The 25,596-nt window shown below is 61.2% G+C and overlaps 2 protein-coding genes and 1 long non-coding RNA gene across 7 annotated transcripts; 2 read left to right on the top strand and 1 right to left on the bottom strand.

The window, feature by feature from the left end:
* Positions 1–12,371: 12,371 nt before the first annotated feature.
* Positions 12,372–13,522, bottom strand: LOC140690818 (uncharacterized). Its single transcript, XR_012066146.1, has 2 exons — positions 13,289–13,522; positions 12,372–13,152 (listed from the first exon to the last, which is right to left on the bottom strand). It is a non-coding gene; the product is annotated as an uncharacterized lncRNA (long non-coding RNA).
* A 245-nt stretch (positions 13,523–13,767) lies between these two features.
* On the top strand, positions 13,768–22,027 carry SEPTIN5 (septin 5). Of its 5 annotated transcripts, none has more exons than XM_072952807.1 (12): positions 13,768–13,890; positions 14,033–14,043; positions 18,317–18,413; positions 18,518–18,604; positions 18,867–18,990; positions 19,069–19,203; positions 19,319–19,436; positions 19,538–19,639; positions 20,414–20,510; positions 20,596–20,731; positions 20,847–20,949; positions 21,055–22,027. In XM_072952807.1, exons 1-12 carry the CDS (start codon positions 13,848–13,850, stop codon positions 21,109–21,111), a joined length of 1,110 nt encoding a protein of 369 aa, XP_072808908.1. In that variant the 5' UTR covers positions 13,768–13,847; the 3' UTR covers positions 21,112–22,027. The 5 variants fall into 5 exon arrangements, with proteins under 5 accessions (XP_072808908.1, XP_072808910.1, XP_072808909.1 ...); XM_072952809.1 differs by having other exon boundaries at positions 13,772–13,890; positions 14,033–17,738; XM_072952808.1 differs by having other exon boundaries at positions 13,833–13,890; positions 20,443–20,510.
* A 128-nt stretch (positions 22,028–22,155) lies between these two features.
* On the top strand, positions 22,156–23,323 carry GP1BB (glycoprotein Ib platelet subunit beta). Its single transcript, XM_072952810.1, has 2 exons — positions 22,156–22,289; positions 22,503–23,323. Exons 1-2 carry the CDS (start codon positions 22,280–22,282, stop codon positions 23,138–23,140), a joined length of 648 nt encoding a protein of 215 aa, XP_072808911.1. The 5' UTR covers positions 22,156–22,279; the 3' UTR covers positions 23,141–23,323.
* Positions 23,324–25,596: the final 2,273 nt, after the last annotated feature.

Below are 25,596 nucleotides of genomic sequence, written 5' to 3'. Positions count from 1 at the left end.
GCAATGCGTTGCCTCACAGTGCGGTTTCCACACGTCTGCAGAAACTGTCCCCAGGACAGGGACCGGCCAGGGGGCTGGGAGGTGCTACCCCCATCCTAAGCCTGCACAGCTTACAAGCAGCGCCTCTCCAAACTGGCTCTCTCCACCACAGTCTCGCCCTGTGGTGCAGACAGCCCGCCTGCCGCACAGCTGGGTGGACAATGTGCACAGGAGGGGCCGTCTGCCAGGACCTGCAGCGTGGACAGGGGTCTGAAGGAGGTTAGAGGAGTGGGGTGTCATGGCTACAGTGCCCTGGAGACGGCAGTTTGCTGCTTGACGTGTGGCCACAGCTCCGGGGGTGCAGCAGTGGGCATTGCTTCACCCCGAGTCCTCACTCAGCATCTCGACACCCTTCCTGCCCTCCTTCCTTCCTGCCCCCTTGCTCTCCCCTCCCCAAACTCCTGAGGACCGTGGCCGTCTGCAGCCTCCTGGGTACCCCAAAACCTCAGTCTGGCCACACCACCTCCCCAAAACTGCCCTGGTCTCTCTCTCGACAAGCTATGTGGCCCTTGACCTCCTTGGCCCGGCTCCCCACCCACCCCAGCCCCCCACCTGGCAGCAAGGACTTGGGCTGTGCTATTCTCGGTCACTCCTCTGCTGTCAGCCGCTGCTTCTCCCACCCTCCCTTGGTCAGGGGAGGGCAGCCCCGTCCCTGACCCCAGCCTTCTCTTCTTGGAGCCTTCGAGGCCCCTCCTCAGCTGCCACCCTCTGGCTCAGGTTGTGCCCAAGCTTGTGACGCCCGTAACCAGTGCATTTGTCCAGGTCTTCCCACGTTGGGAGCCGCGTCTTAGGGGCGACTTCCCAGAGGTGGGGCTGCAGATCCCAGCGCAAAGGGACACGCAGTCTCCTTAGGGGCCATCTGATCCCCCTTGGGGCAAAGGCAATGCGCAGCCCCATGTGAGGCCGCCAGACCTCTGGCCATGAGCTAGCTGGCCAGCGCTTCCCCTGAGTGAGCGGCCCGGGCATCTGGCCATTCCTGTGCTGGGGGTTGGGTGTTGTCAGTGTCTGTCGCCCACTCCCCAGCCCGTTGTTAAGAGTCCGTGCGTTGGGGACGTTGGCACGGGGCCCACAGAAGCTCTCTCCCCACTGTTTCATCTCTCGTGCTCCCTTTTACCCTGGGCAGTGATGTGATCTCATGGAATCGAACATGTGTCTTCTCTTGTTCTGTGTATAGAGCTGTGAGTCCCCACGCCCAGTCTGCCGAGGAAGTCACCTGTGTTTTAGTTCCTGGTCCTTGTGCGGTTTCACCTGTTAATTTTGACGTTTGGTCCATTTGCTGTCTAACTTGCAGAAGAGTGAGGGATGCATTCACCTGTGCCTGTATCTCCATGACCTCCCAGTTGTCTCGGTGTCATTTATTTTCAGAAAGCCCATCTTCCTCCCCCTTTGTCATAGACTGAATTGCCAAATGAGCTCAAGTTCCTTCCCAAGTTTTCTGTGTAAGCACCAGCCCCGCGCATAGTGTGAAATTTCCTAGGAGCCACATCGCAAAATTACAGAGAAAGCATGAGACTAATTCTAGCATTTTTAACTTAGTCTCCGAAATATCATTTCAACACACCATCAGTATAAACAAATGATTCATGACTCGTCTGCATCCTTTGCTCACGAGGCTGGGTATGCGCTGTCTACCTCAGGATCAGTCACATCCCAGGGGATCCGCGGCCGCGCGGACACACAAGACTGTGCTGTCCTGTCCCCGCCCCCATGCTGTGACAGTTATAAGGGTGCAGAGGGTGTTTGCATGTCCGGCGGGGCCCTTTTCCTCTCCCAGTAGAAGCTGACTGCTCAGAGCCGGTGCCTGCCTCCCCAGAGAAGTTTCTCACTCTCCAGAGGAAGTTGTCTTACGGAAGAACCGGGGGCGGCTGGCATTTTGGTGAGAAATGTCTGTCTGGGCGCTTGCTCTGGGAAAACTTGTCTCTCTCTCATTTCACCAGTGGAGGCCTGTCCATCTGCCAGGTTCTGTGAAATGACATCTTACTTTGATTATTGAATTTCCTTCTGATTCTCAGACTTCAAACCAGCCTTGCGATAACTTCGTAGGAAGTTTTCCAAAATGTGAAAATAAACATCGAAGCCAGTAATATGCCTTATTATTACTGCTTTATTAGGTGAGGGCCTGACTCCTGGGGCTGCTGGGATGTACATCTGAACAAAGCGGACTCTGTTTTCCTTTTCAGGATGTTGTGTGCATGCTCACATCTCTGACTTTGCTCCAAGTAGATTTAAATTGCCTTTCCACGAACCCTGGCTTTTTCGGTTATTCCATTCCACTCTTTCTGCCTGGATGGTCCTTCACTGTAAGCTGCCCGGCAGAGGCCCAGATGCGGCTTTGGCTGCGATCCTGTGCTCTGGGCCGCAGCGTCACCCTGGGAAGGCCTGAGTGCTCCCTGCCCGCCTCCTGCTCCGAGTCCCACAGTCCAGGCACAGACGTGTGGTCCCTGGTCTGGCCACCGGGGCCGGGCTGACCACACAGCTGGACTTCTGTGCGGAAGCTGGGCGAGGCCGCAGGAGGAGGGAGGCACCCCGAGCGGCTAGGTCTGCAGACACGTGTCACCATTAGTCAGCTCGTGGTGGAACGGGACCTTCAGGTTCTCACCGCGAGTGGTGTGAAGGGTTGGGTGGCTGCGTTTGCACAACAAGCCGGTTTTCCAGGCAGGGCTCCTCCCGGCCTAGCAAATGCCCCTTGGCAGGGTGTGGCCCCCTCGGCCAGGCCCCCCACTCTTTTTCTTGGCTTGGCCTCCTTAGGCAATCTATTTCTTAACTTTTTCCAGTAGGTGAGAGTCCAGGATTCCCAGCTCACACGTCGCCCACCAATGGGCATCTTCTTGGTGTCCTCCCAGGGCACCTGATGCACAAGCAAGTGGCAGGGCGTATGCCCTGCCCAATGGCTGGCCACTCTCTCGGTCTGGTTTTTTATTGTGGTGACAACACTTATCATGTGATCTGTCCTATTTTTTTTTTAAATTGAAGTACAGTCAGTTACAATGTGTCACTTTCTGGTGTACAGCATCATGTCCCAGTTATGCATGTATGTACATATATTCATTTTCATATTCTTTTTCATTAAAGCTTATTACAAGATATTGAGTAGAGTTCCCTGTATTCTACAGGAGAGATCTGCCCTCTTAACAAATGTTTTACAGTTTTATTAGCCACGGGCATAGCACACAACGGGTCCTAGAACCAAATCATCCTGCAAAACTGAAACGGTCTCCCCGTTGAATTATTTTTCTTACTTGTTTTTTTTAAAGAATTGAAGTAAAATATACTTAACAGAAAGTTTACCATTTTAACTATCTTGACGTGCACAGCTCAGCGGCATTAAGTGCATTCACACCTCTGTGCAGCCGCCACCACCATCACCTACAGAACGTCTCATACTCCCAGACTGACACTCCGTCCCCACCAAACACTGACTCCCCACCCCTCCCCAGCCCAGGGCCCCCACCATCTACCTTCTGTCTTCATGGCTCTGGCGACTCCAGGGACCTCATGTGAGAGGGATCACACAGGGTCTGTCCCTCTGTGTCTCTCACATGGCCTCTTGTCCTCAAGGTTCATGCCCATGGTAGCAGGTGTCAGAATTCCTTCCCTCGTAAGGCTGCACAATATTCCACCATATGCACAGATCACATCTGTTCATTGTGCTCCTGGCAGGACTCGGAGGTTAAGGAAGAGGGATGGGGAGCAGCCTGAGCCCAGCAAGAGCTGGAGGAAGCCGACTCTTGGCACCCAGGGTGTGTGCCCTGTGCCTTGACCCTGGGGCCGGCCCAGCCTGGCAGCTCTGGGCACCACGGCCATTCCACGCACAGTGGACACGGCCACTGCCCTGCTGCCTTCTCCTTCCCAGATGGAGAAGACGGACAGTAAACCCAGGGGATCAGGAAAACACTGCTCCACTGAACATTTACCCAAAAGAGGCAAAAATCTGTATCCACACAAAGCCTTGTGCTGACCGCTCATACTGGCCCGTTCACAACAGACAAGAAGCGAACACAACCCAAGTGTCCATCATCAGACAAGTGGATAACGAGATGTGGTCTCTCCAGACGGGAATATTGTTTGTCTGTAGAAAGGAATGGCGTTCTGAGACATGCTACCCCCATGGACGATCCTGGAAACTTGATGCTTAGTGGAAGAAGCCAGACCCAAAGGCCATGCACTGTCTGATTCCATGTACGTGAAATGTCCAGAATGGGCAAATTCGTAGAGATAAAATGTAGGTCAGTGATGACCAGGGGCTGGGGGAGGGCGGGGAGCGGCTGCTGCTGGCCTTCTTTTTGGGCGATGGAAAACTGTGGCTGATTCACGACATTGGAATGTCCGGAAAATCCACTGAATTATACCCTTCCGCGGGGAGGGCTTTCTAGTCTGCAAATCGCTCCTCAGGAGGGAGTGTTCTACGTGTGACTGTGGGGATTGCGGCCCAGCCCTGTGAATGTCCCAGAGACCTCGAGACGGTGGCACCCCCCAGGTGATGGATTAGACAGTATGTGGATTGTCTCAATAAAACTGTTATTAAAATAAAAAACAGGCATAAGACCTTCAAGAGAAGGCCCCAGGGGACTGGAACAAGTTTGGTGTGTCTGAGGGACAGTGAGGGGCCTGCTGGCTCAGTCTGGGGTGAAAGGCGCTGCGCCCGGTGAGGGGTGGAGCCGAGGCCTGAACGTGGGATTCCGCAGAGTCCCCGTGGCGGGCGGGTGGAGGCTAGTGTGGGCCAGGCCGGAGCTGAGCTGAGCTGGTGCAGACGAGGGTGGCGGTGGGTGGTGTCAGGGACTGAACTGCGTCCCCCACATTCATATGTAGAGGCCCCAACCCCAGCGCCTCAGGACATGGCTGTGATTGGAAATGGGCCTTCAAAGAGGTCAGTACGGTGAAAAGAGTGGCCCTGACTCCATAGGACTGGTGTCCTTGTAAGAGGAGGAGATCAGGATACAGACATACACAGAGGGACAGCCACGTGGGGACATGGGAGATGATGGCATCCACTCCAAGGAGTGAGGCCTCGGGAGGAGGCAGCCCACCGACACTGCCTTAGTCTCAGACTTCCAGCCTCCAGACTGGAAGGAAATAGACCCCCACTGCTGAAGCCGCAGGGGCGTGAAGCTTGTCACAGCAGCCCAGCTCGCTGCTCCAGGGGTGACAGCCAAGTGAGGAGCTGGGAAGGCAGTTCCGGAGGAGGAGCCACCGGGATGTGGTGGGAGCGGGGAAGGGGCACTAGGAGTGTGACCTGAAGGTTTCATTTGAGCTGCTGGCGGGCGGCGATGTCAGGCTTCAGCAGGAAGGCGGGGCAGGCCCCTCGTGGGCAGTCCGGCGTGCGGGGCCCACGGGACTGCCACAGACGCCCTGAGGCAGCGTCCTTCCCTGAGCTGGGGCCTGCAGCCCCCTTCACAGGCTCCAGCCATGGCCAGGCCTCCCCGCTGCCTGCACTGCAGCAAATGAAAGCAAAGACCAAGAGACGTCCTGGGCGAGCAGAGGCCCAGGCCCAAGTGGTGGCAGGTGGAGAAGGTGGAGCCCTGATGGGAGAAGCTGGTGGTCCCAGACCCACTCCCCCAGGCCCGGGATGAACCCAAGATGCCAGGAGTTTGCTGCGCAGCCTCTTTGGGGAGGGTCAGGTACTTGACCCTTTCCCCCAGAAGTGATTGCTGAAGGGTCTCCTTGGATCCTGGAGTTGGGAAGGGGGATTGTCAGCGCAGGAAAAACACTGAGATGGTCACAGACTGTAGGCTGGTGAGGGCGTGGGGGCAGGTGGACGCCTTGGAGAGAGACTGTGAAACACAGCCTTGTGTGCCCTCCACGGCTGCCCCAACAGCACAGGCCAGTCCCCAGCGGTCAGGTGGGGAGTGGCGGCCAGATGGAACGTGCTTTCTCACTCAGTGCCTCCCCGAGCCTGAGACGACTGTGCTCAGCTCCGACGTCCTCCACATGAACCCTGCCAACTCAAACACGTGTGTGGGACCTTTCTTCCTGAGTCAGAGCCGTGGGGCCGCGGGCTGGGCTGGCCTCCTCTGTCCCCGCGCCCCGCTGCCTGCCCACCCTGCAGGCCTCATCAGCCCCCTGGGACGCGCACCCAGCACGATGTCTCCGAGGCCCGTGGGGGTCAGCAGGCCGCACCCCTCCCTCACCACGCCTGCAGCAGTAGACCCTGGCCACATGCCTCAGACAGCCACTTCTCCCACCGTGCCTGCAGGCCTCAGTGTTACTCACCTCGATGGGGAGCCTCCCCACAACCAGCCCCCGTCCACCCCTACTGCTGGCCAGAGACAGGTCAGTATAGGTAACCCAGGCTATGGACAGAGAGAAAAGATTGACCAAAGAAAGACTGCTTAGGTTTTACAGACAATATTTTTCAAAGACGGGCTTGTTGATGTCAGCCTACATGTTCTTTCAGAACCTTACACGCCCCCTTGAATGTAAGTGACCCTCTCCCGTCTCATCAGCCACAGGTTACCGCACGAAGGAGGCTGCAGAACTTCTGCGGCCGGTTCACGAGGACCAGACCTGGGGGCTGGGGACTCATGCCCTCAGGATGCCGGGCTGGCCCCCCTGCAGATATGATGTGAAGAACCCGAGACTTCATGGAAAGGGAGGCGCCCAGCCAGCTGCTCCATCTCCAGACACCGCCTGAAATCACACGGACTGCCCAGTGGAGCCCTGCTGAGTTTCTGACCCCCAGAAACCACGACAGACTTAAAAATGACTGAATTGATGTTTTAAGTCACTCAGTTTTAAATTGTTATGCAACATTAGGTAATCATTTCAGAACAGAAGAGAGCACAGAAGGATCCACACTGTTGCCAGAATCTTGATTTTCATCAAGGGTGTCATGGCAATTCGATGGGGAAAGTAAAATTTTTTCAGCACACAGTGCTGGAGGGTTAGACATTAGGCCATGAGACAGGGGATCCAGGAACAGGTCCACATGCCCAGCTGATTTTTTTTTAAGAGAAGTGGGGAGGGGAGAGAGGGAGGGAGGGGAGAACTGACTTTTCTTTTTTTTTTTTAATTTATTATTGTATTTTAAAATTATTTTATTTTGGTGGGGTGGGGGGAGGTAGCTAGGTTTATTTATTTTTGGAGGTGGTACTGGGGATTGAACCCAGGACCTCGTGTGTACTAAGCAGACACTCTGCCACTTGAGCTATACCCTCCCTGCCACAACTGATTTTTGACAAAAGTTCAAACTCAATCTAGTGAGGGAAGGATGCAACACACGTTGTGGGAGCAAGTGGACGTTCCCAGGCAAACAAAACCCCAACCTAAAGCTTCTACCTTATGCAAAAATTGACTCAAAATCATGACTTTAAATTTAAAATGTAAAACTAAAAATTTTAGGGAAAAAAAACAAAAGAGAAAATCTTCAGGACTTAGGGCTAAGCAACAAATTCTTATACCTCAAAAGCATGAGCCATAAAAAGAAAAACTGATAAATTGGACTCCAGCAAAATTTAAAACTTTTACTTAGAGAAAGACCCCCGTTAAAAGAATGAAAAGACAAGCTGCAGACTGGGAGGAAATATTTGCAAACGACATGTGCAGTAAAGGACTAGTAAACAGAATAAACAAAGAAGTCTCAAAACTCAACAGTAGAAAACAAACAAACAAGAACACGAAAACAGCAGGGCACTGGGACTGGAGTTGCTAGGCCCAGAAGCTCCTGCTGGCACCCAGGATTCTAGGTGTGTCTGGTCCCTTCCACTGCTGGGTCCCAGCATGCTGGGGCCATCCCCACACCACCCCACCGGCCACAATACCTTGCTTCCTGTTTGCCATCCTCCCTCTGCAATCACCTTGTTTCATTGAAAGGCCTGGAAGGCCTTCCCTGCTCATCACTCCAGCACCAAGATCAGTACTGTCGGCGCCTCCGCATCCGCCACCTCCCTGGCCCATGTCGCAGGGGTCTCCTCCCTTGGTTCCTGTAGGCCCTGCGCACATTCGTCCCTTAAACCCGGTCCCTGGTCAGGCCCTGGTGTCTGACAAAGTCTGAGCCCAGGCCTTCCTGTCTGTGAACACCCCCTCACCCCCTTGCTGTGGGCCGGCTCCTGGGAGTGCCTGGGTGCCAGGGTGCTGGGGGAAAGCAGGGCCCTCCGTGGGGTTCCCTGGTCAAGCTGGAGAATGGGGGGGTGGGGGAGGGTGCGAGATGAGTCTGGAAGAGGAGGTGGGGAGAGGTGCCTGCAGAGCAAGGGGAGAGGAGGCAGTGCTTGGGCTCAGCAGGACGGGGGCCTGGGAGCGAGCAGTGTGGGTAGAGTAGGTTTCGTGGCTCCCATAAAGTTCTCTGAAGATGGCCCAAGGCCAGCCTGGACACAGGGAGGCTGGGTGTGCAGGCCAGGTGCAGAGCTGGGGGTGATGTGGGTCAGGAGTCCTCAGCCAGCCCTGGTGGGATGCTGGCCAGAAGCGCTCAGACTTGGCCGCCGAGCCAGTGCCTGCCCTTGCCGTTCTGTGACTTGAGGTTCTGGGGCTCCTGACGCTACCCCATCTAGAGGGGGACCCCAACAGTGGTTCCCCGTGGCTTGGAGCAGCTGTACAGCCTCAGCAATGTGCACCAGGGGTGGGCAGAGCTGCAGAGGAATCCCCAGCAGCCAGCAGCACAAACAAGGGGTATGGAGGGGACCGTGGCAAGGAATGAGCTGAGACCCCAAGTCCCTGCCCTCCCCGCTGCCTCCCATCCCCACTGAGTAGGTGGGGTGCTGCTGCCAGTGTGCACGGGGTGGGATGCTGCGGCTGAGGCTGGGAGCTGGAGTCCATTGGTTTACTCCCGGGGGATTTTCTGACCTGTCTCTGGCCCGATGATCACATGACAAGCCCAGGGCCAGGATGCAGTGGGGAGCAGGAGCCAGCCTCAGGAACCCCAACACTTGGCCTCCCCTGGCGCAAAGAGGCTGTCACAGGGGTGGGGGAGGGTGCCGCCTGGCTGGCTGCCTCTGGATCTAGGTCACCAGAGCTCCTGCTCTGGCCCGTTCTGCCTTCCCCAAGCCTGCACTCCCCTGGGATTTTTAAATGCATGAGTGCCTCTGGGAGCATCTCCACGTAGGCACCATTTCATGTCTCCACCTCTGCTGCTTGTGAAACCCAGAACTGCAGCGAGGACAGTCAGGAGCAGCACATGGTCAGGGAGGCCCTGGCCAGCCCCCTGCACCCCCAAGGGCATCCCTTCAGAGGGCCCCGTGGACACATGTTTGGGCAGCCCCTCCTTGTTGAGATGCACTCTTCTCAGGGCCCCTGCTGTTGGCATCCTCTCCCAGGGCTGTGTCTCCTCAGGAGGGGACAGAGACCCCCACTGACCCTCGCTGGGGACTTGGTGCCTGCTGCTGCTCTGGGTCCCTGGGTCCCCAGGCTGGCCCACAGCCACCAAGCACAGGCGTCCTTTGTCCCTCGGTCCAGCTGCCCAGTGAATGGGGGACACGATGTGGACGGCAGGTCTGTCCACTTGGAAGCCAGCTCTGTCCCTGCAGCACAGAGGAGGTTGTGATGGGGCAGGCGGTGCCCTCCTGCTGGGGGCGGCTGCTCGGGACTCTGTGCCCATTTGATTGGCCCATCTTCCCCTGGATGGGACCCTGTTTGTTACACTGTTGTAACAGATGAACAGACATGTCCTCCCACTGCCCCAGAGCACACACGTGTCCCCAGAGCTCCATTGGCAGGGCTGTCTGGGCAGGGGGCACTCGAAGCGTGGGGCTGCAGGACACAGTAGCCAGCACCAGGAGGAAGGGGCGAGCAAGGGAGCCTGGGTGTGGAGGTACGCTGACCCAGGACTGCAGACAGGCAAGGACGGGGCGTGAGAGCAGTGCCCACAAGCAGTCAAAGGAGGGGTGGGAGGGTGTTGGGGTTGGACAGGGCTCCTTATCCAGGGCAGGTCACATCCCTCTGTGGGGCAAGGGCTGGGCTCATAGGTCCCAGTGCAGCCCCCCTGCACTCTGAACCCTGCTTGCTGGTCTATTTGTAGGCACAGTGCCCACTCCCAGGGCTGCCCAGAGAGGCCCGTGTAGGTGGAAGGCCAGCAACGCACCCTGTGCCCTGCTCCCCTCCATCAGTGGAGGTGGGAGTAGGGATGGGGGGGTCCCCTCAGGAGTGACCCTGCAAGAGGAGGACCATCTGGCTCTGGCCTGGGCTCCCCAGGCCCCAACCTTGCACACTGAGCAGCAAGGGCCTCAGACGGGGACAGTGCCCAAGCCTGAAGCAGGTGGACACCACATGGCAGTGTCCAGGACAGTGTGGCTGGCAGAGCTGGTCAAGTTGTGGGTAAGGACAAACCATGAGGGTACTGGCCGTGGCCGGGGCTGACCTAACCACCCTCCAACAGCCAGAGCCATAGGTCCTTCTCTTGAACAACACAGCTTGACCTACGCCTGCCCTGCACCCTGGTCCCACCAACGGCCAGAGTCTCAGGAGTGACCCAGGGACTAGTTGGAGTGGGCTGTGTGAATCACAGCCTGGAGGCTTGTTCCAGGCCTCCCTGAAGTCTCCGCTGAGAGGGTCCCGCGCAGTGCTGGGACAGGGAGTGGGCCTCCACCACTGCTGGGGCTGCCCCAGGGGGCACTGTCTCAGCCACGCAGGGTTGGAGGTTCCAAGCCAGGTCCTGATGTAGACACGTGGGTGAGGCTGTCACTGCGCGTCAGGCAGGTATCTCAGCAGATTAACTCTGTTTTGTCCTAAGGCCCTTCTGTGTCCACCTAAAGAGCCAAGTATTTCTCCTCCTCTGTGTGGCCCTTTCCTCGAGGATGTGGTCTGGCATCCGTGGACCCGCGTGACCCACAGGCCCTTTCCTCCAGCCCCTCATGAGGGGTGCTGGTGACGAAGCTGCATCCAGCTCGGCCTCTGCCCTCATCCTTGGCCTCCGATTGACTGAACGTTCCAGAGCTTTGTCACCCAACTCCACCCCTGAACCTGGTACTTCCACCATCACCATCACTGTCACCGTGGTTCACACGGAGGCACAAGCTCTTCCTTCTCCGTCCTGTATGACCACACCTGCCCACGAGTCTGTGCCGTCGGGGAGGGAGACACAGCACCAGCTAAATGCAGCCTCTTGAGAATTTCCTAACTAAAAAGAGGTGTTTTTTTCTGAAAAGCATCAAGCTATTTGTAGCCCAAGTTCCTTGAACAGATTTTTCTGGGTGTAGCTTTTTTTTTCAACTCATTAACTTCTTTTTCTTATGAATTAAAAAGTAGCATTTTTTTTCCTACCCAGGAACGTCTTACTTAAGATAAGATGCTCCTTATCTGGAACAGACTTCCAGGTAAGAGGAAGCAGACCCAGCCCCCACTGGGGGGGAGCTTTCCTCCCACACAGCCCTGAAGTGGGAAGGACGGTGGCCTGGCCACTGCGCTGAGCTATGACGGGCAGGGGCCATGCAAGGGTTTCACTCGGTCATCGGTTGGCAGCGTCCAGGCCCAAGAAAGCAGAAGAGGCCTTGCGCTATCCCGCCTGACAGAACTGGAGGGGCGTCCCAAGAATCTGCTGGCCTGGGCCCTCGGCCTGCTTTCCTGACCTCAGAAGTGACCTTAGAAGTGCCCCAGGCCCACCTTTGCATGTGGAGCCAGTGATGCTGTCATAAGAGGTCACCCAGCTGGCGGGGGCAGCCCCAGCGTCTGTGGTGGGATTCAAGCTGTCCCCTGGACTCACAGCTGTGGGTGACCACAGCCCAGGGTGACCACAGCCCCAGCGTTCGGAGTGGACCCCGCCCTCTCCAGGCCAGCAGCCTGCGGCCACCCTCAAACATTTCACAGGGGTGCCCTCTTTCCTGGGCCTGAAACACTGGTCTATAACCTCGGTACATGCACATACTCTTGAAATGCGCTTACATTAATAAAAAAAAGACCCCGTTTACATGGTGCACCCTGCCCCTTTTGTCCCCCATCTCCTGGATTATTCTAAAATTCGTGATTTGGCCAAGCTAGGCCCCTTAACCTGAAGTCCACTCCCCGCAAGGCCGAGTGCAAACCCCAGACCCGGCGCTGCCTGGAACTCCTCCTCCTGATCCGAGGACATAAGTGCTGTCTTGCACTTTTCAGGGACACGTCTGCCCCGTCGGGGACAGGCTTCTGTCTCTCCTGCGTCCCCACAAGCACAGGCTTGCATGGGTCAGTCTGTGCTGCACGTCCACGCCTCATTTTTCACTGACTACTTGAACTATTTTGCAAAGGTCCAGGTCCCCTGAGACAGGGTTCCCACCCTGCCCCTCCGGGCTGATGAAGGCTCAGAAGTCCCGCCTGGAGCTCCGAGTATCCCCTCCGGCCTCACTCCTTTATCCACAATTCCAAATTCCCAAAAGCTCTGAAACAAAGATTTTCAAAACTTGGTGGCGAGGCCCGCCCTAAACTGCTGTACATTCCTGTGGTCTTTCTTTATTTCAGTCTTGTGAATAGTTGGGTTTTGCTACAAAAATCTTAAGGTCCTAGATTATCAGGTGCAGCCCCATGATCCAGGGAGGTATCAGATAATGAACAAGTTACACGAAAATTTCTGAATTCCAAGTGCATCTGGCCACGAGGCCTGGATGAGGAGCTGGAGGGGTGGAGGGTCCCCCTCCTCGGCACAGTGCTGCACCTAGACCGAGGTCCAGGCAGAGGGGAAGCAGGGCGGGCTGCAGAGCTTGGCAGAGCAATGGTGCTGCTTATGTGACCTTTCTTACTTAGAGGGAGACAACTCTGGGCCAGGTGCTAGAGATCAGAGATGGAGGAGCCCACAGGCCAGCAGAGGAACTGAGGGGTGCCCGAGGGCCAGGGCTTCCTGCCTATGGATGGTGCAGCAGGCCATCTCCCCTGGGGAGCTGGTAACCACAGGCCTCACTGCCCTTTCTGAGAGACCCAAGGCTCCAGACATGCCTCCTGGGGCTCTCGGGGGTGGTTCAGGCTGAGGTACCTGGGAGGGTGACAGGGAGGAGGACCAGGCGGTGCTCCCACTCCGAGTCCTCAGCTTCCCAGTAAGTGGGGTGCAGGCCCTGGCCCCTCCTTCCCAGTGCCCCGGCTGCCTCCCACACCCCTTTTCAGGGTGTAGCAGGTCTTCCCCTGGGTCTCCAGAGCAGAGGACGCAGAGGTGGGTGTGGGGGGCAGCAGGCTTCAGGTTAGGCCCGTCCTGTCCGGGATGCAGCTCATCCCTCACCAGTAATTCTGGAAAAGGGGACCATTGCTCAGGTGTGCCTGCTTACAAAGCAGGCGTGCAGAGCACTGAGGCATGACAAGAGGGGGACTGGGGACGCCCCCGCCAGGCATCAGGCTTTCCCCACAGTGCTATCTCCTTTCTTACCTCGGCCAGGACTAGGATTCCCCAGGCCAGCACCGCCCGTGTCCATCCTGATAAGGCGAGGAGGAGTATCCCCTAACCTCGAGGGGCAGAACGTAGGGGGCTGTAATGACGAGGGAGACCCGCGAGGCCAGCTTTACAGTCGGGCCACAGTACGGGTGGCCAGAGGCCAGGTATGGACTGGGGTCCCACCGGGGCCAAGGAGTCAGACCCCGGCCTGGGAGATGGGGAGAGGGGTGGGCCGGGGCTGGGCAGGGGGAAGGGGAGGTGGGCAGGGGCCGCCCATGCGGTGATGGGCGGGCGCCCGGCCGGCCGGCGGGAGGCGAGGGCGTCGCCCCGGGGCGGCGGATGCGGAGGCGGTCGGGGGCGCCTGGGTCCCCGCCCCCGCTGGCCGCGCCGGGTCGCGCGTGGGCGCGGCGGACGCCGATTGGCTGGCGGGCGCGCGGGCGGGGCGGGGCGGGCCGCGGCGCGGAGGGGCCGGTCACCCCGCAGCCCGGCCTCGGCCTCCGCTCGTCGCCGCCCCGCCCGCGTGCACGTCCCCCCCACCCCCCCGGCGGCCACCATGAGTACAGGCCTGCGGTACAAGAGCAAGCTGGCGACCCCAGGTGAGCCCGGCGCCCGCTCGCGCGCGCGCGCGCCTTTGTCCCCGCCGCCCGCGCGCCTCTCACCGTGTATCTTCGTCTCTCCCCCGCCCGCCGGCCCGGACCCCGACCCTGACCCGACCCCCGACCCGACCCGACCCCGCAGAGGACAAGCAGGTACGTGTGCGCCGCTTCTCACCGGGCCGGCTGTCACCCATTGTGCCACCAACGCCGCGGCGCCCCGGCGCGACCCCGCCCCCGCCGGCCGTCACCCCGCCCTGTCGCGATAACCGATAACCGATTGTCAGCCTGAGCAGTGCTGGGACAACAGAGGGGAGGAGTGGGCGCCGTGCCTGGGGACCGGCTGCTGACCCTCACCGCTTGCCTTGCGCCCCTCCCCAGATGGGGGATGGGCCGGGTGCCCCCTCCCACTGGTCCAGCGCCCGCGGCTCCTTGCTGACCTGGCCTGTGGCCGTGTGCTGGGGGTCTTGAGGGAGGCCATGGTCATGGAAGGCCACGGGCTGGGGGAGGGGTCTGAGTCCACCAGCCAGGGCCAGTCCGCGAGCAGCCCCACAGGGGAGCCTCTGGCCACCCCACCCAACTCCTCTCCATCTCATGCCTCCTCTCCCCATGCGCCAGTTTGAGTGGGCTGACCTGAGGCCAGGCCTCTTCCCCAGACTGGGAGCCTCCAGGGCCTGGTCTGAGTCATCCCGGGTGTCCAGCATGGGTCTTCAGACCTAGGGGGTACAAACAGGTTTCCCAAATGCCAGCCTGGATCCCACCCTCCAAGAATGCAGAGCCAGACGGGAAACTGGCCTGGGTACCCACTGTGAACCCAGCTGAGGTTAGCTGTAAACAGCTGGGAGACCCTGAGATGGGGTGGGGGTTGGGTAGCCAGGCGAGCTGGGGGCTCTGGGGCAGCCCTGCTGGGGCTTCTCTGGCTTGAGTTTGGCTACGTTTGGGGCAGAAAAGAAGGGCCCAACTCTGGCACCAGGATGGCCTTGGCAGCCCTTGTCGGGGATGGGGGTTCACACCCTGGGTGGATGCTGGGTGGAACCCTGAAGTCCTGGTCCAGGTGCGGCAGGCGGACCAGGAGTGGCTCTGCAGGTGGGATGGGGGCTGGGAGTCACTGGCTGCCCAGTGCCAGGCCCCTGGCAGAGACATTTCCCGCCCTGGGCTGGGTGAGGCTTATGGGGAGGGGCCCTGTCAACCTTGCCCTGCCAGTGAGGGGCTCCCCGGGGAGCCTGGGCCAGGAGCTGCCTCCCAGTCGTGGCAGGCCAGACAATGAGGAGATGCAGGGACCTGCCACCAGCTATTGTTCGAGAGAGAGAAAGAGGGAAGGCCTGGAAGACCAGCCCTCACTCTTCTCGGGGGCCTGCAGGCACTCAGAGTCACTGGGCCCCTGCAGCTGCCACTTGGGAACAGAGACCCCCTGCGGAAGTGTGAGCCCCTTCGGACCTGTGTCTCCCCAACCTTGAGATCAGCTAAGACCAGCCTCACCCATCCCCTGCTCCCAGCACAAGGGGGAGAGGCATTATGTGGACAGGGTGTGGGGGCCCCCCTGGGAGCAGGGCCGGGGAGCCAGGTGTTTGGGACGGGCTCCTGCGGGTCTCTGGGGAGTCAGGAGCACGGAGTAGCTTTACTGGTCCGTCTGTGTTACTGAGCCTCAGCCTGTCCACACCCTGGAAAAGGGGGCAGGGGAGCTCTGTGGGCCCCCTCTGTGCCTGCCCCATCTCGGGCACTGGGGAGGGCTCTGGTGGCCCTCTGTGCCCCCTCCCCTGATCCCCACTCCACCTCAGGCAGTGACGGGGGCTCCATGGGCTCTGGTGGCTGCTTCCTGAGCTGCTTTGGGTGCTTCTAAGAATGGAAATGCCTCTACAGTGTCAGGCACCAGGGGAGCTGGGGCGGAGGTGGATGCAGCTGCGTCCATGGCTCCAGAAGTCCTGAGCACTATTTGTTGTGCCCCAGGGGCCAGAGAAAGGGGGTGGCAGGGCCCCTTCCTTGGGGCCCCCAGGAAATCCACAGACCCTGTCTGGTCAAGGTCAGGAGACAGGCAGGCTGGCCAGGAGCTGATCTTGTCCTCCTGACCCGGACCTCCCCAGAGGCTGTGTCTTACTAGTGGGGAAACTGAGGCAGTCTAGGAGCAGCAAGCCTTACCAGGCACCAGGCTGGGGGATGCTGGGGCCCGGCTCAGGCTGTCCTCCTGGAGATTCCTGGAGATGCCAGCCTGTCCCAGTGGGAACCTGGCCAGGGGCCGTGTCTAAAGTGGACCTGGGGGTGAAGGCGGGGTGGAGGCAGGGTGGAGGCTGAGTGGAGGCTGGGTGGGACCCAGCCCAGAAGCTTCCTTCAGGTCAGTGTGGCAGAGGGCCAGGGCCAGGCTGGACACTTTCTTAGAGCAAGGGCCGGGGGACAAGCTGGGGGAGCTGGGGCCAGTGGCCCCCCCACTGCCACCCTCCACTCGGATGAAAGGCTCCCCTGTTCCCAGCTGTGGGCCCACCCTTCCTCCCCAGGTGCCAGCAGCCTCCAGGCCCCACTGCAGCAGCAGGAGCCTGGACAGGGGGACAGAGGCCTCTTAATTGGGGAGCCAAGAAGGGAGGGCTGGGTGGGGGGAGAGCTGAGGGGCCTCCCATCCATACTGACACACACAACCCAGGGCACACCTCTTCATACTCCCATCTCCTTTCCAGGCCTTCCTTCCACCCCGCTGGTGCTGGCTTGGTCAGATTCTGGTGGCGTCCTGGAGGCAGGGTGGGCAAGGGAGGGTTTGGTGACTCAAGAGACCCCTGTAGTCCCTGGGTGGCTGCATAGGGATGAGGGCTGAGCTGGCTTGAGCTCTCTAGGCCCGGCGTTGCCCAGTCCTGTGGGTGAGAGCAGGGGGAAACTCAGAGGGAGGCCCCCTGGAGAGGGGCCCACTCCAGCTTCCCCTACCTCTGCTGTCTGGGGCTGTCTGGGAGCAGAGGTGGCAGCGCAGGGGTGGCAGGCAGGTTTGTGGAGCTGTGCACTGGCTGCAGCTTCCAAGCGTGCAGGGGTGGCAGTGGGAGGGTGGGCATCCAGTGCTCTGACCGCCCCCTCCCTGGCAACGTAAGCCTCTTTGGGCCTGGGTGCAGAGGTGGGCTCTGCCCTTATAAGTCCCCCACTTGTCTCCAGGCCACGGCGGTAAGAATTCCCCAAACGTACACGCGCACACACGCGGGGCAGGCAGTCAAGGGAGGAGCGTGTCCGTGGGTAGTTGGGGGCGCCGCCAGGACATCGCGGCGGGCGCGGGCGACAACGGGCCCGGCGGGCTCCCGCGTGCGTGCGCGTAGGTCGGGGGCGTCCTCGGGCGCCCTCTGGCGGGCGGGACGCTGCAGCGCAGACCCGGCCGCGGACCCGGCCCCCCGCCCACCCGGCTGTGCAGTCTGGGGACTGACGGACTGAGCCGCGCCGCTCCCCGCGCGCAGCCGCCCGCCCTGCCGAGCTCGGCCCTGCCCTCCTCCGCTCCGGTAGCTCCGCCTGCGCGGCCCAATTTCTAGGCGACTGTCTCCCAGCGACCGAGCGCTCCCTTCCGTCCCCTTCGGTGCGAGGCCCCGCCTGTGCCGGGGCTGGACTGCCTGGGGCTGGACGAGCGGCTTGGTGGCCTCAGGTCGCGGCACCGCGTGAGCGCCGCCCTCTCTGGGCCCCGGTTCTAACCTGTAACCCCAGGGGCGACAACGGGGCCTCGGGGCAGCACAGCGCGCGAGCCCCTCGCTCACGCCTGACGCCTGACGGCCCATCGCAGTCTGGGCCCCAGCGCAGCGGGCAGGGTCGCAGCGATGGACTCGCTGGCAGCACCCCAGGACCGTCTGGTGGAGCAGCTGCTGTCACCACGGACTCAGGCCCAGAGGCGGCTCAAGGTGTGTGTGGAGAGGGGAGCGGAAGATGGGTCAGTTGTGTGCCTGCCCCAGGCCCTTGGGCTGGGGCCGCGACTGGGGCCGCAGGGCCAGGGTCCTCAGGGTGGGCCTCAGAGGCAGTGGGAGGCTTGGCGCCAATTTCTATAAATAGCCTCTGCGCCGCCGCCGCCGCAGCCAGCCACCCCCGCGGCTGGATCGGGGCCAGACGGGGCCTCCCACCTGGTACACTCCGGAGGGGTGAGTATTGAGGCGGGGGCTTCTCCAGCCTATGAGGGCCTTGGGCGCATCTGAGGGGTCTGGGTCCTGGTGTCCTCTGTACACCACGGAAGGGAGGACAGGGCCTCGTGTGCTATGCCTGGCATCCCACTCCACATGCTCCTGCAAAGCCCTCCCGGGTGTCTCCACCCCCACCTGCCGCCACCTCTAGGCCTTGGCCCGGCCCCCACCCATTTCTGCTGTTGCGATGCCCCACCCTGGGGGCTCTGCCCTCTGCTGCCCCCTGGCCTGAGCTGGGTAGGGGACGGGGCACTGGCTGCCCCAGGAACTGCAGCGTGCTCCTGACCCGCCCCTCTCCCACCCAGGACATTGACAAGCAGTACGTGGGCTTCGCCACGCTGCCCAACCAGGTGCACCGTAAGTCCGTGAAGAAGGGCTTCGACTTCACGCTCATGGTGGCAGGTGAGTGGGCTGGCACCCAAGGAGGGCGGGTGGGGCACTGGCGGCCAGGCTCTGTCTCAAGGGCCTCAGACTTAACCTGACTCCCTCACTGCACCCCTGGGCAGGGGAGTCAGGCTTGGGGAAGTCCACGCTGGTCCACAGCCTCTTCCTGACCGACCTGTACAAGGAGCGGAAGCTGCTCAGTGCGGAGGGTGAGTGGGCCCCACGCGGCCCTGCGCTGGCTACCATCCCCTACTGTGTGACCTTTCCAGGGGCGCCTTCCAGGTCTAGCCCTGCCCTCTGTCCCCAAAGTGTGGGTCTCCTGCTCAGGGTCCAGACCACAGATGGGCTATGTGGCCAAGCCTAAAACACTAGGGTGGATGAGGACAAGCATCCCGACTGCCTGGGATAGGAGTGAGGGCCACAGAGGCCGCTCCAAACAGTGCCCTCCCTGCCCCCTGCCCCCTTCCCTAGAGCGCATCAGCCAGACAGTGGAGATCCTGAAGCACACCGTGGACATCGAGGAGAAGGGGGTCAAGTTGAAACTCACCATTGTGGACACGCCGGGCTTCGGGGACGCCGTCAACAACTCTGAGTGGTAAGGAGGGCCTGCCCGAGTGTCCCAGCCTCCCGGCCCCCCACCCCTCGGCCTGGCTTCATGCACCCCTGCCTCCAGCTGGAAGCCCATCACTGACTACGTGGACCAGCAGTTTGAACAGTATTTCCGGGACGAGAGTGGCCTCAACCGCAAGAACATCCAAGATAACCGAGTGCACTGCTGCCTGTACTTCATCTCCCCTTTTGGGCACGGGTACGTGGCTGTCCTCGGGCCAGCTGGTGCCGGTGGCCACCTGCCCCCTGCACCGTGCCCTCCTCCCACTGCCTCTGCCCCACGCATGCTCCACCACCCTGGCTGCTCTCCACAGGCTGCGGCCCGTGGATGTGGGCTTCATGAAAGCCTTGCACGAGAAGGTGAACATCGTGCCCCTCATCGCCAAAGCAGACTGTCTCGTCCCCAGTGAGATCCGGAAGCTGAAGGAGCGGGTGAGCCTCTGTGGCAGTGGCCCAGCCAGACTCTGAACCGGGGGGCACGGGGGTACTGCCCGGGTGCTGGCCCCTAATCTGATGGCCCTCACCCGCTGCAGATCCGGGAGGAGATCGACAAGTTTGGGATCCACGTGTACCAGTTTCCTGAGTGTGACTCAGATGAAGATGAGGACTTCAAACAGCAGGATCGAGAACTGAAGGTGAGTGTGCAGCATGCTGGGCAGGGAGGGGCCCAGAGACCACTGTACGCCAGACCAGGGAGAGGACTCATCACCTAGGTCTGATCTGGTGGGCAAGGGCCTCTCGTCCAGCAGTGGAGTCCCTTCCCCTGGGGCTGGGACTGGGGCTGCTCAGGTTCCCCACTGGCTTGTGTAGTTTGGGCCCGCATAGTTCATGGGTTGTGGAGCGCTTGTCAGGACCCAAAGGCACAGCTGCTGGCCAGGTTCCCACCCTGGCCTTGCTCTCAGCCCCCTTCCCTGTTTCTCCAGCAGAAGGGCCTGGCCCAGTGGCCACAAGCCTTGTGCCCAGAATCCTGAGCTGGAGGTGGTGGCTTTGAGTGCCCCAGGCCTAGAGTGGTGATGGCTAGTCCAAGCCAGAGACAGGTGGCCACTGGGCTGGAAGCAGTGTGGGCCCTTCACCCCAGACTCTGCAAGGGCATCACTAACAGGAGGGTCAGCTCTTGGGTGGGGAAGGGCAGGCACTAGATGGAACGGCTCATGCGGAGGGTTTTGGGAAGGCAGGACACGTGGTTGGGCACAGCCTGGCAAAAGCCCTGAGGTGTCAGCTACACCAGCTACAGCTTCAGCTGGCAACAGAGACGCCAGAGGTGGGGGCAGCAGGCTCTCTTTGGGGAGAGGTTGTGGATGGTGATGCTGGAGGGGCCGACCAGGTGCTGAGCGCCCACGTCCCTCTGCCACCACTGACCCCACACCCCTGCTAACTGGGTGTGAGCCCTTGCACCTGCCCCCCCCCAGGAGAGTGCACCCTTCGCTGTTATTGGCAGCAACACGGTGGTGGAGGCCAAGGGCCAGCGGGTCCGGGGACGACTGTACCCCTGGGGGATCGTGGAGGGTGAGTTGAGGCCTGGGGCACAGCCTTTTGAGTGGGAAGGTTCTTCTGGGGCGGCGCCTCACCCACTGCCCGCCCCCGCCCGCAGTGGAGAACCAGGCGCACTGCGATTTCGTGAAACTTCGCAACATGCTGATCCGCACCCACATGCACGACCTCAAGGACGTGACGTGCGATGTGCACTACGAGAACTACCGCGCGCACTGCATCCAGCAGATGACCAGGTGCGCTCCCCGCCCGACCCTTACACACCTGACCCGCCCAGAGGTGTGGGAGCCCGGGCCTTGGTGGTGTCGGGGTCAGTCCCCAACAGCCCTGTCCCTCATGTCCACCCTGCAGCAAGCTGACCCAGGACAGCCGCATGGAGAGCCCCATCCCCATCCTGCCCCTGCCCACCCCCGACGCCGAGACGGAGAAGCTCATCAGGATGAAGGATGAGGAGGTTTGCAGGCGGCAGGGGAGGAGCCAGGGCTGGGGGTGGGGCCAGAGCCAGGCCCTTCCCATCATATTTCTCACCCCGCTCTCTGGTTTCTGCCCCGCCCCCCAGCTGAGGCGCATGCAGGAGATGCTGCAGAAAATGAAGCAGCAAATGCAGGACCAGTGACCTCGCCCCAGACCCCCGTTGCCATGGATATACTGCCAGTTCTCCAGCTTGCCCTTCCCATCCCTGGACCCCGACTGGCTTGGACTCGACCCGGATTCATCTGGATCTCCAACAGGCCTGGACACAATCCCAACCCCACAATGGCCCAGACCTGGACCTGTCTTTCCCCACTGTTCCTGACCTAACCCAGAGACGCGGGGCCTCAGCCCCCAGCCAACCCTAATTTATTCTCAGTATCAGCCTCTCCCCTCGTTTGTATCTGCTTCAAGGGGCCTGGATCACAGCCCCCACAGCCAGCCCTCTCTGGCCTTGGGGAAGCAGGAGCTAAGTCGGGTGGTGACTTCTAAGATCTTCCCCTAACCGGGAAGGTCACAGCACTCAGACTCCAGGCCCTACCCAGAGGAGCAGGTAAACCAAGGCAGAACATAGGAGCAGATCCTTGAGACCCCAGGCCTGTTCCCCCACCCAGTGCTGCAGAGTGGACTTGGAGCCCTCACTTTGTGCCGAGTTGGGCTGGGTCCTTCTTACCTCTTCACCCCCTCACCAGGTAGCTTTGGGGGCAGATCAGGCAGCCGAAGCAATTAGGATTCCTCCAGAACTAAGGAGACCATCCGGCTGCTGGGGAGAGCAATGGGGGATGGGACACCTGTGAAGGCCCGCCCCCATTCCCCATGGCCTTGGCCCGGCCTCAAGGCTCCAGGAGCAGTGGGTGGTGGGCAGCCTGGCCACCTCCTTCCCCACCTGTCGCTGGCGATCTGTTCTCCCCAGCAGCACTGTTGCCCCGGGTTCCGGAGCCCTTGGCACCCCCATCCCTCCACCCGCATGACCCCTGCCCCCCAAGCCCCATTCTCCAGTTTGTTTAGTTGTGAATGTTGCGTCCTGTCCTGGTGACAGGAGAACAATGTTGGTGAACGTCGCAGAGGGTGTCTGAGTGCTCCATGCGCCCCTGGGAGCGAGAAGGGCGGAAGTGCGGTCGGCGGGGCCTGGCTGTGATAGCACTCTTATCCGCGCTGCCGGCTCGGCCTCGCGGTTATTTCTGGCCGGGCGGCGCGCTGTGGTCGGTTCGACGGGCGCGCTGGGGCCCGGCAGGGGTTGGGGTGGCCTTATCGCCTGGTTCCGCGGCCAGCGCCTCGCGCTCCAGAGCAGCCTGGGCCGCCGTCCTCTCACCATGGGCTCCGGTGAGTCTGGGGTCTGGCCGGCTGGGCTGCTCCCTGGGCAGGCTAGGGTTGGGAGGCGCTTGGTCTTTGGGGCTGTAATTGAAAGAGATTTGGGTCACATTTATAGGGGATCCCGGCCAGTGAGCGGGGCGGTCGGGGTGGAGAAGCGTGCGGGCAATGGGGGGCGCTCCAGGGGCCCCGCGGGCCGGGCTCACCCCCGCGCTTCCGTTCCAGGGCCGCGCGGGGCGCTGGGCCTGCTGCTGCTCCTGCTCGCGCCGCCCAGCCGCCCGGCCTCTGGCTGCCCCGCACCGTGTCACTGCGCGAGGACGCGCGTGGACTGCGGGCGCCGAGGGCTAACGTGGGCTTCGCTGCCGGCCGCCTTCCCGCTGAACACGACCGAACTGGTGCTGACGGGCAACAACCTGACGGCGCTGCCGCCGGGGATCCTGGACGCGCTGCCGGTGCTGCGCGCCGCGTACCTGGACGCCAACCCCTGGCGCTGCGACTGCCACCTGGTGCCGCTGCGCGCCTGGCTGGCCGGCCGGATCGAGCGCGAGCCTTACCGCGACCTGCGCTGCGCCGCGCCCCCCGCGCTGCGCGGCCGCGTGCTGCCCTACCTCGCGGAGGACGAGCTGCGCGCCGCCTGCCCGCCCGGCGAGCTCTGCCGCGGGGCCCTGGCGGCGCAGCTCCTGCTGCTCGGCCTCGGGCTGCTGCACGCGCTGCTGCTGGCTCTGCTGCTGTGCCGCCTGCGGAGGCTGCGCGCCCGGGCCGCGCGCAGGTGGTTGCTGAGCACCCCGCTGACCGCCCCGCTGACCTCCCCGCTGGCGGCGGAGCCGGAGCCGGAGCCAGAGCCGAGCGAGGACGCTGAGTAGCGCGGCTGGCTCCCCCGATCGGCCCCACCCCGTGCGCGTCCTCCGCTCGTACAATCCCCCAGACACGCCAGCATGCCGCCCGGGTTGCGGGCCCTACGGCCGCAGAGCCGGCCCGGGGCGAACCGGCGCCCGGACCCGCACAGTCCCCACACCATCTCCAGTGCGAATAAACCCTGCTCCGCATCTGACCGGCCTCTGCACCACGCGACCCGAAATTATGCGCCTCCCCAACCCAGAAAAAGCTGCCGCCGGGGTGAGAGGTGGTTCAAGGGGGCAGAAACGTATGACATTTTCATACACCCGACATGACCTGACAAGCACAAGGTCAGCGAGTGAACTCCCTGGCCGCTGACTTCACAGTAGTTCAAGTGGGAGGGCTCAGAAGAACTCGAAGGACAGTGACTGCACTGTGGGGAGTGAGAACACTGGGACAGCGAGGACACTGGAGTGTGAGGACTGAGGACAGTGAGGATGCTGGGACATTGAGGACACTGGGACGTTACAGTGTGGGCAGGGAGGACACTGAGGGGACATTGGGTCCCCCGCAGGCAATATGGCAAGAAAGAGAAGTTCAGAGTGGTAGTTTCCGGGAGTCAGTGCAAGGTGGCTCTGAGGACAGCTCGGGTGTGAGATTCCCTGATGGCAGTGACCATGCCACGCAGGCAGCTTTCAGGGCAGTCAGGGATGGTGTGGGGGTTGGGTGATGAGGATGATTGGGTAGCCCAGCTGTAACTCCCTAGGCATCTGAGTAAGAACCTCTGGAGGGCAAGTGAGGTGTGGACCACGGAAGTTCCCCACAGGGGTTGAGGAGGCACTGGAGGTCTCTGAATCATGTCCCCCACCGGGCTGCCATTTCTCGAAGGAAGTCACCTCTGACCACCTCCATCCCCAGTCTCCCTGTCCCAGGCCGAGCAGCCACCTCTATGGGGGCCCCAGCTCGGCTCAGGCTGCTAATGAGGGCCTGGGTGCCCACAAGGTAGGCCAGAGCTTTCCTCATTATTGAGGTCCCACTTCTACCCTCGGTGTCCCCCCCCCACCGTGGCCCTGTCAACAACATGGCTTGTTTGCTATTCACCCCAAACAGGACCCTGATAAGGAGCCTCAGGCCTGGGCCCCAGCTGCCTGGCACAGGAAGGCTCCCGGCCCCACTGACCAGGTCGGGGAGGCTGCCAGTGACATGGCCTTTGTCCTGGCCTTTGTGGGACAAGACGGATGGCCCTCCGGTCGGGCTGATGCTATCTCAGGGCTGCCGGTGGGACGTGAGGCCGGAGCCACCCCCTCCTTTGTGGGCAGGTGTGTGGCATCCGGCCCATTGTGGGCTGCAGCTGACTGCCCAGCCGTCCATCCAGACTTATCACCTCATCTGGGACAGTGGCCCCTTTTGTACAAATAAACTGCCACCTTGCCTTCCTCAGGGAGTGACTCAGCACTCCCAGCGCCCCTGGTGGGGGTCAGAGGTAATAGTGGTTGTCACAGCAAGGTACATGGGTCACTCCTAAACTCAGTCCCAATGTGGTGCAGGAGGGGGTGTTGCCCCTACTTTCCAGAGAAGGAAACCAGATCCCAGAGAGGGTTCCCCCTGCTGGGCCCCAGAGCTTTCTCCATAGCTGCCCTGAGAGCAGCGCTGAGACCCGGTCCCTGGGACCCCCTCTCCTCCTCACTGAGGACTTTGGGGGGGCAAATGCCAGACCCAGAAAAAAGTGGCCTGGGTGTCCTAGGTGACCCCAAGCTAAGAAAAGGCGGCCCCCCGGGCTGTGGAACAGGTCCAGCAGGAGCTGTGGGGAGTGCTCAGCAGAGGCCCAGCTCCACTACTCACTGCCCTCAGGCTTGAGGGCTCCCAGGCCAGCATCCTGCTGAGGGAGCATCAGGGCCTGGAGCTGCACAAGGCTGGAGTTTTCTCTGATGGAGAAAGAGGCTGGCACCACAGTGTGGTCAGACTTAGGAAAGAACTTCCCACTTGCTGGATGACATGGCAGCTCGATCCCATGGTTTCTCCAGGATCCCCCTCCCCTCTTGCCAGTTGTCCAGGATTTAGATGGGCTCCTGGCGAGTTGCTGACCACAGAGGGATACCAGCCTCGCCTAACTTGCTGACCTCATCCAGGCTGCCTGGGAGCCCCCAGTCCCAATCCTGACCCTGAGCTGACCCTCCACCCACTAACCCTGGGGCTTCAACCTCCAGAGTGTGGGGAAGTGGACGGTCCCAGCTCAGCGCCCCTGAATGGCCCTGTGTAGGGAGAGGCCTGGACACCCCTCCCCCAGCTCAGAGGCCTCCATGCCCCAACCTACAGCATGTCTTCCATCACACAGACAACACACCTGCCCCAGGATCCCTCCCCTAGTCCCCTCTGTGGCCTCAGACTTCTTACAGGTGGGAACAGGTCGGGATCCACCCAAAGCCCTGCTAGCCACCCTCACCGCTAGCCCCTAGGCTGGCTGGTTCTGGGTCCCTGCTCG

Source organism: Vicugna pacos, chromosome 32 (genome assembly GCF_048564905.1).
Source record: "Vicugna pacos chromosome 32, VicPac4, whole genome shotgun sequence".
Taxonomy (NCBI): domain Eukaryota; kingdom Metazoa; phylum Chordata; class Mammalia; order Artiodactyla; family Camelidae; genus Vicugna; species Vicugna pacos.
Note: the sequence above shows the minus strand (reverse complement) of the source record. Positions and strands in the feature narration are given on the sequence as shown.

What these genes read in the sequence shown, in the direction of transcription:
- SEPTIN5 (XM_072952809.1), top strand. Translation starts at nt 17,658, where the DNA reads ATGGACTCGCTGGCAGCACCCCAGGACCGTCTGGTGGAGCAGCTGCTG. An exon ending in GAAGCTGCTCAGTGCGGAGG is followed by an intron (nt 18,605 to 18,866) that starts GTGAGTGGGCCC and finishes CCCCTTCCCTAG; the next exon opens with AGCGCATCAGCCAGACAGTG. An exon ending in GCCGTCAACAACTCTGAGTG is followed by an intron (nt 18,991 to 19,068) that starts GTAAGGAGGGCC and finishes CCCTGCCTCCAG; the next exon opens with CTGGAAGCCCATCACTGACT.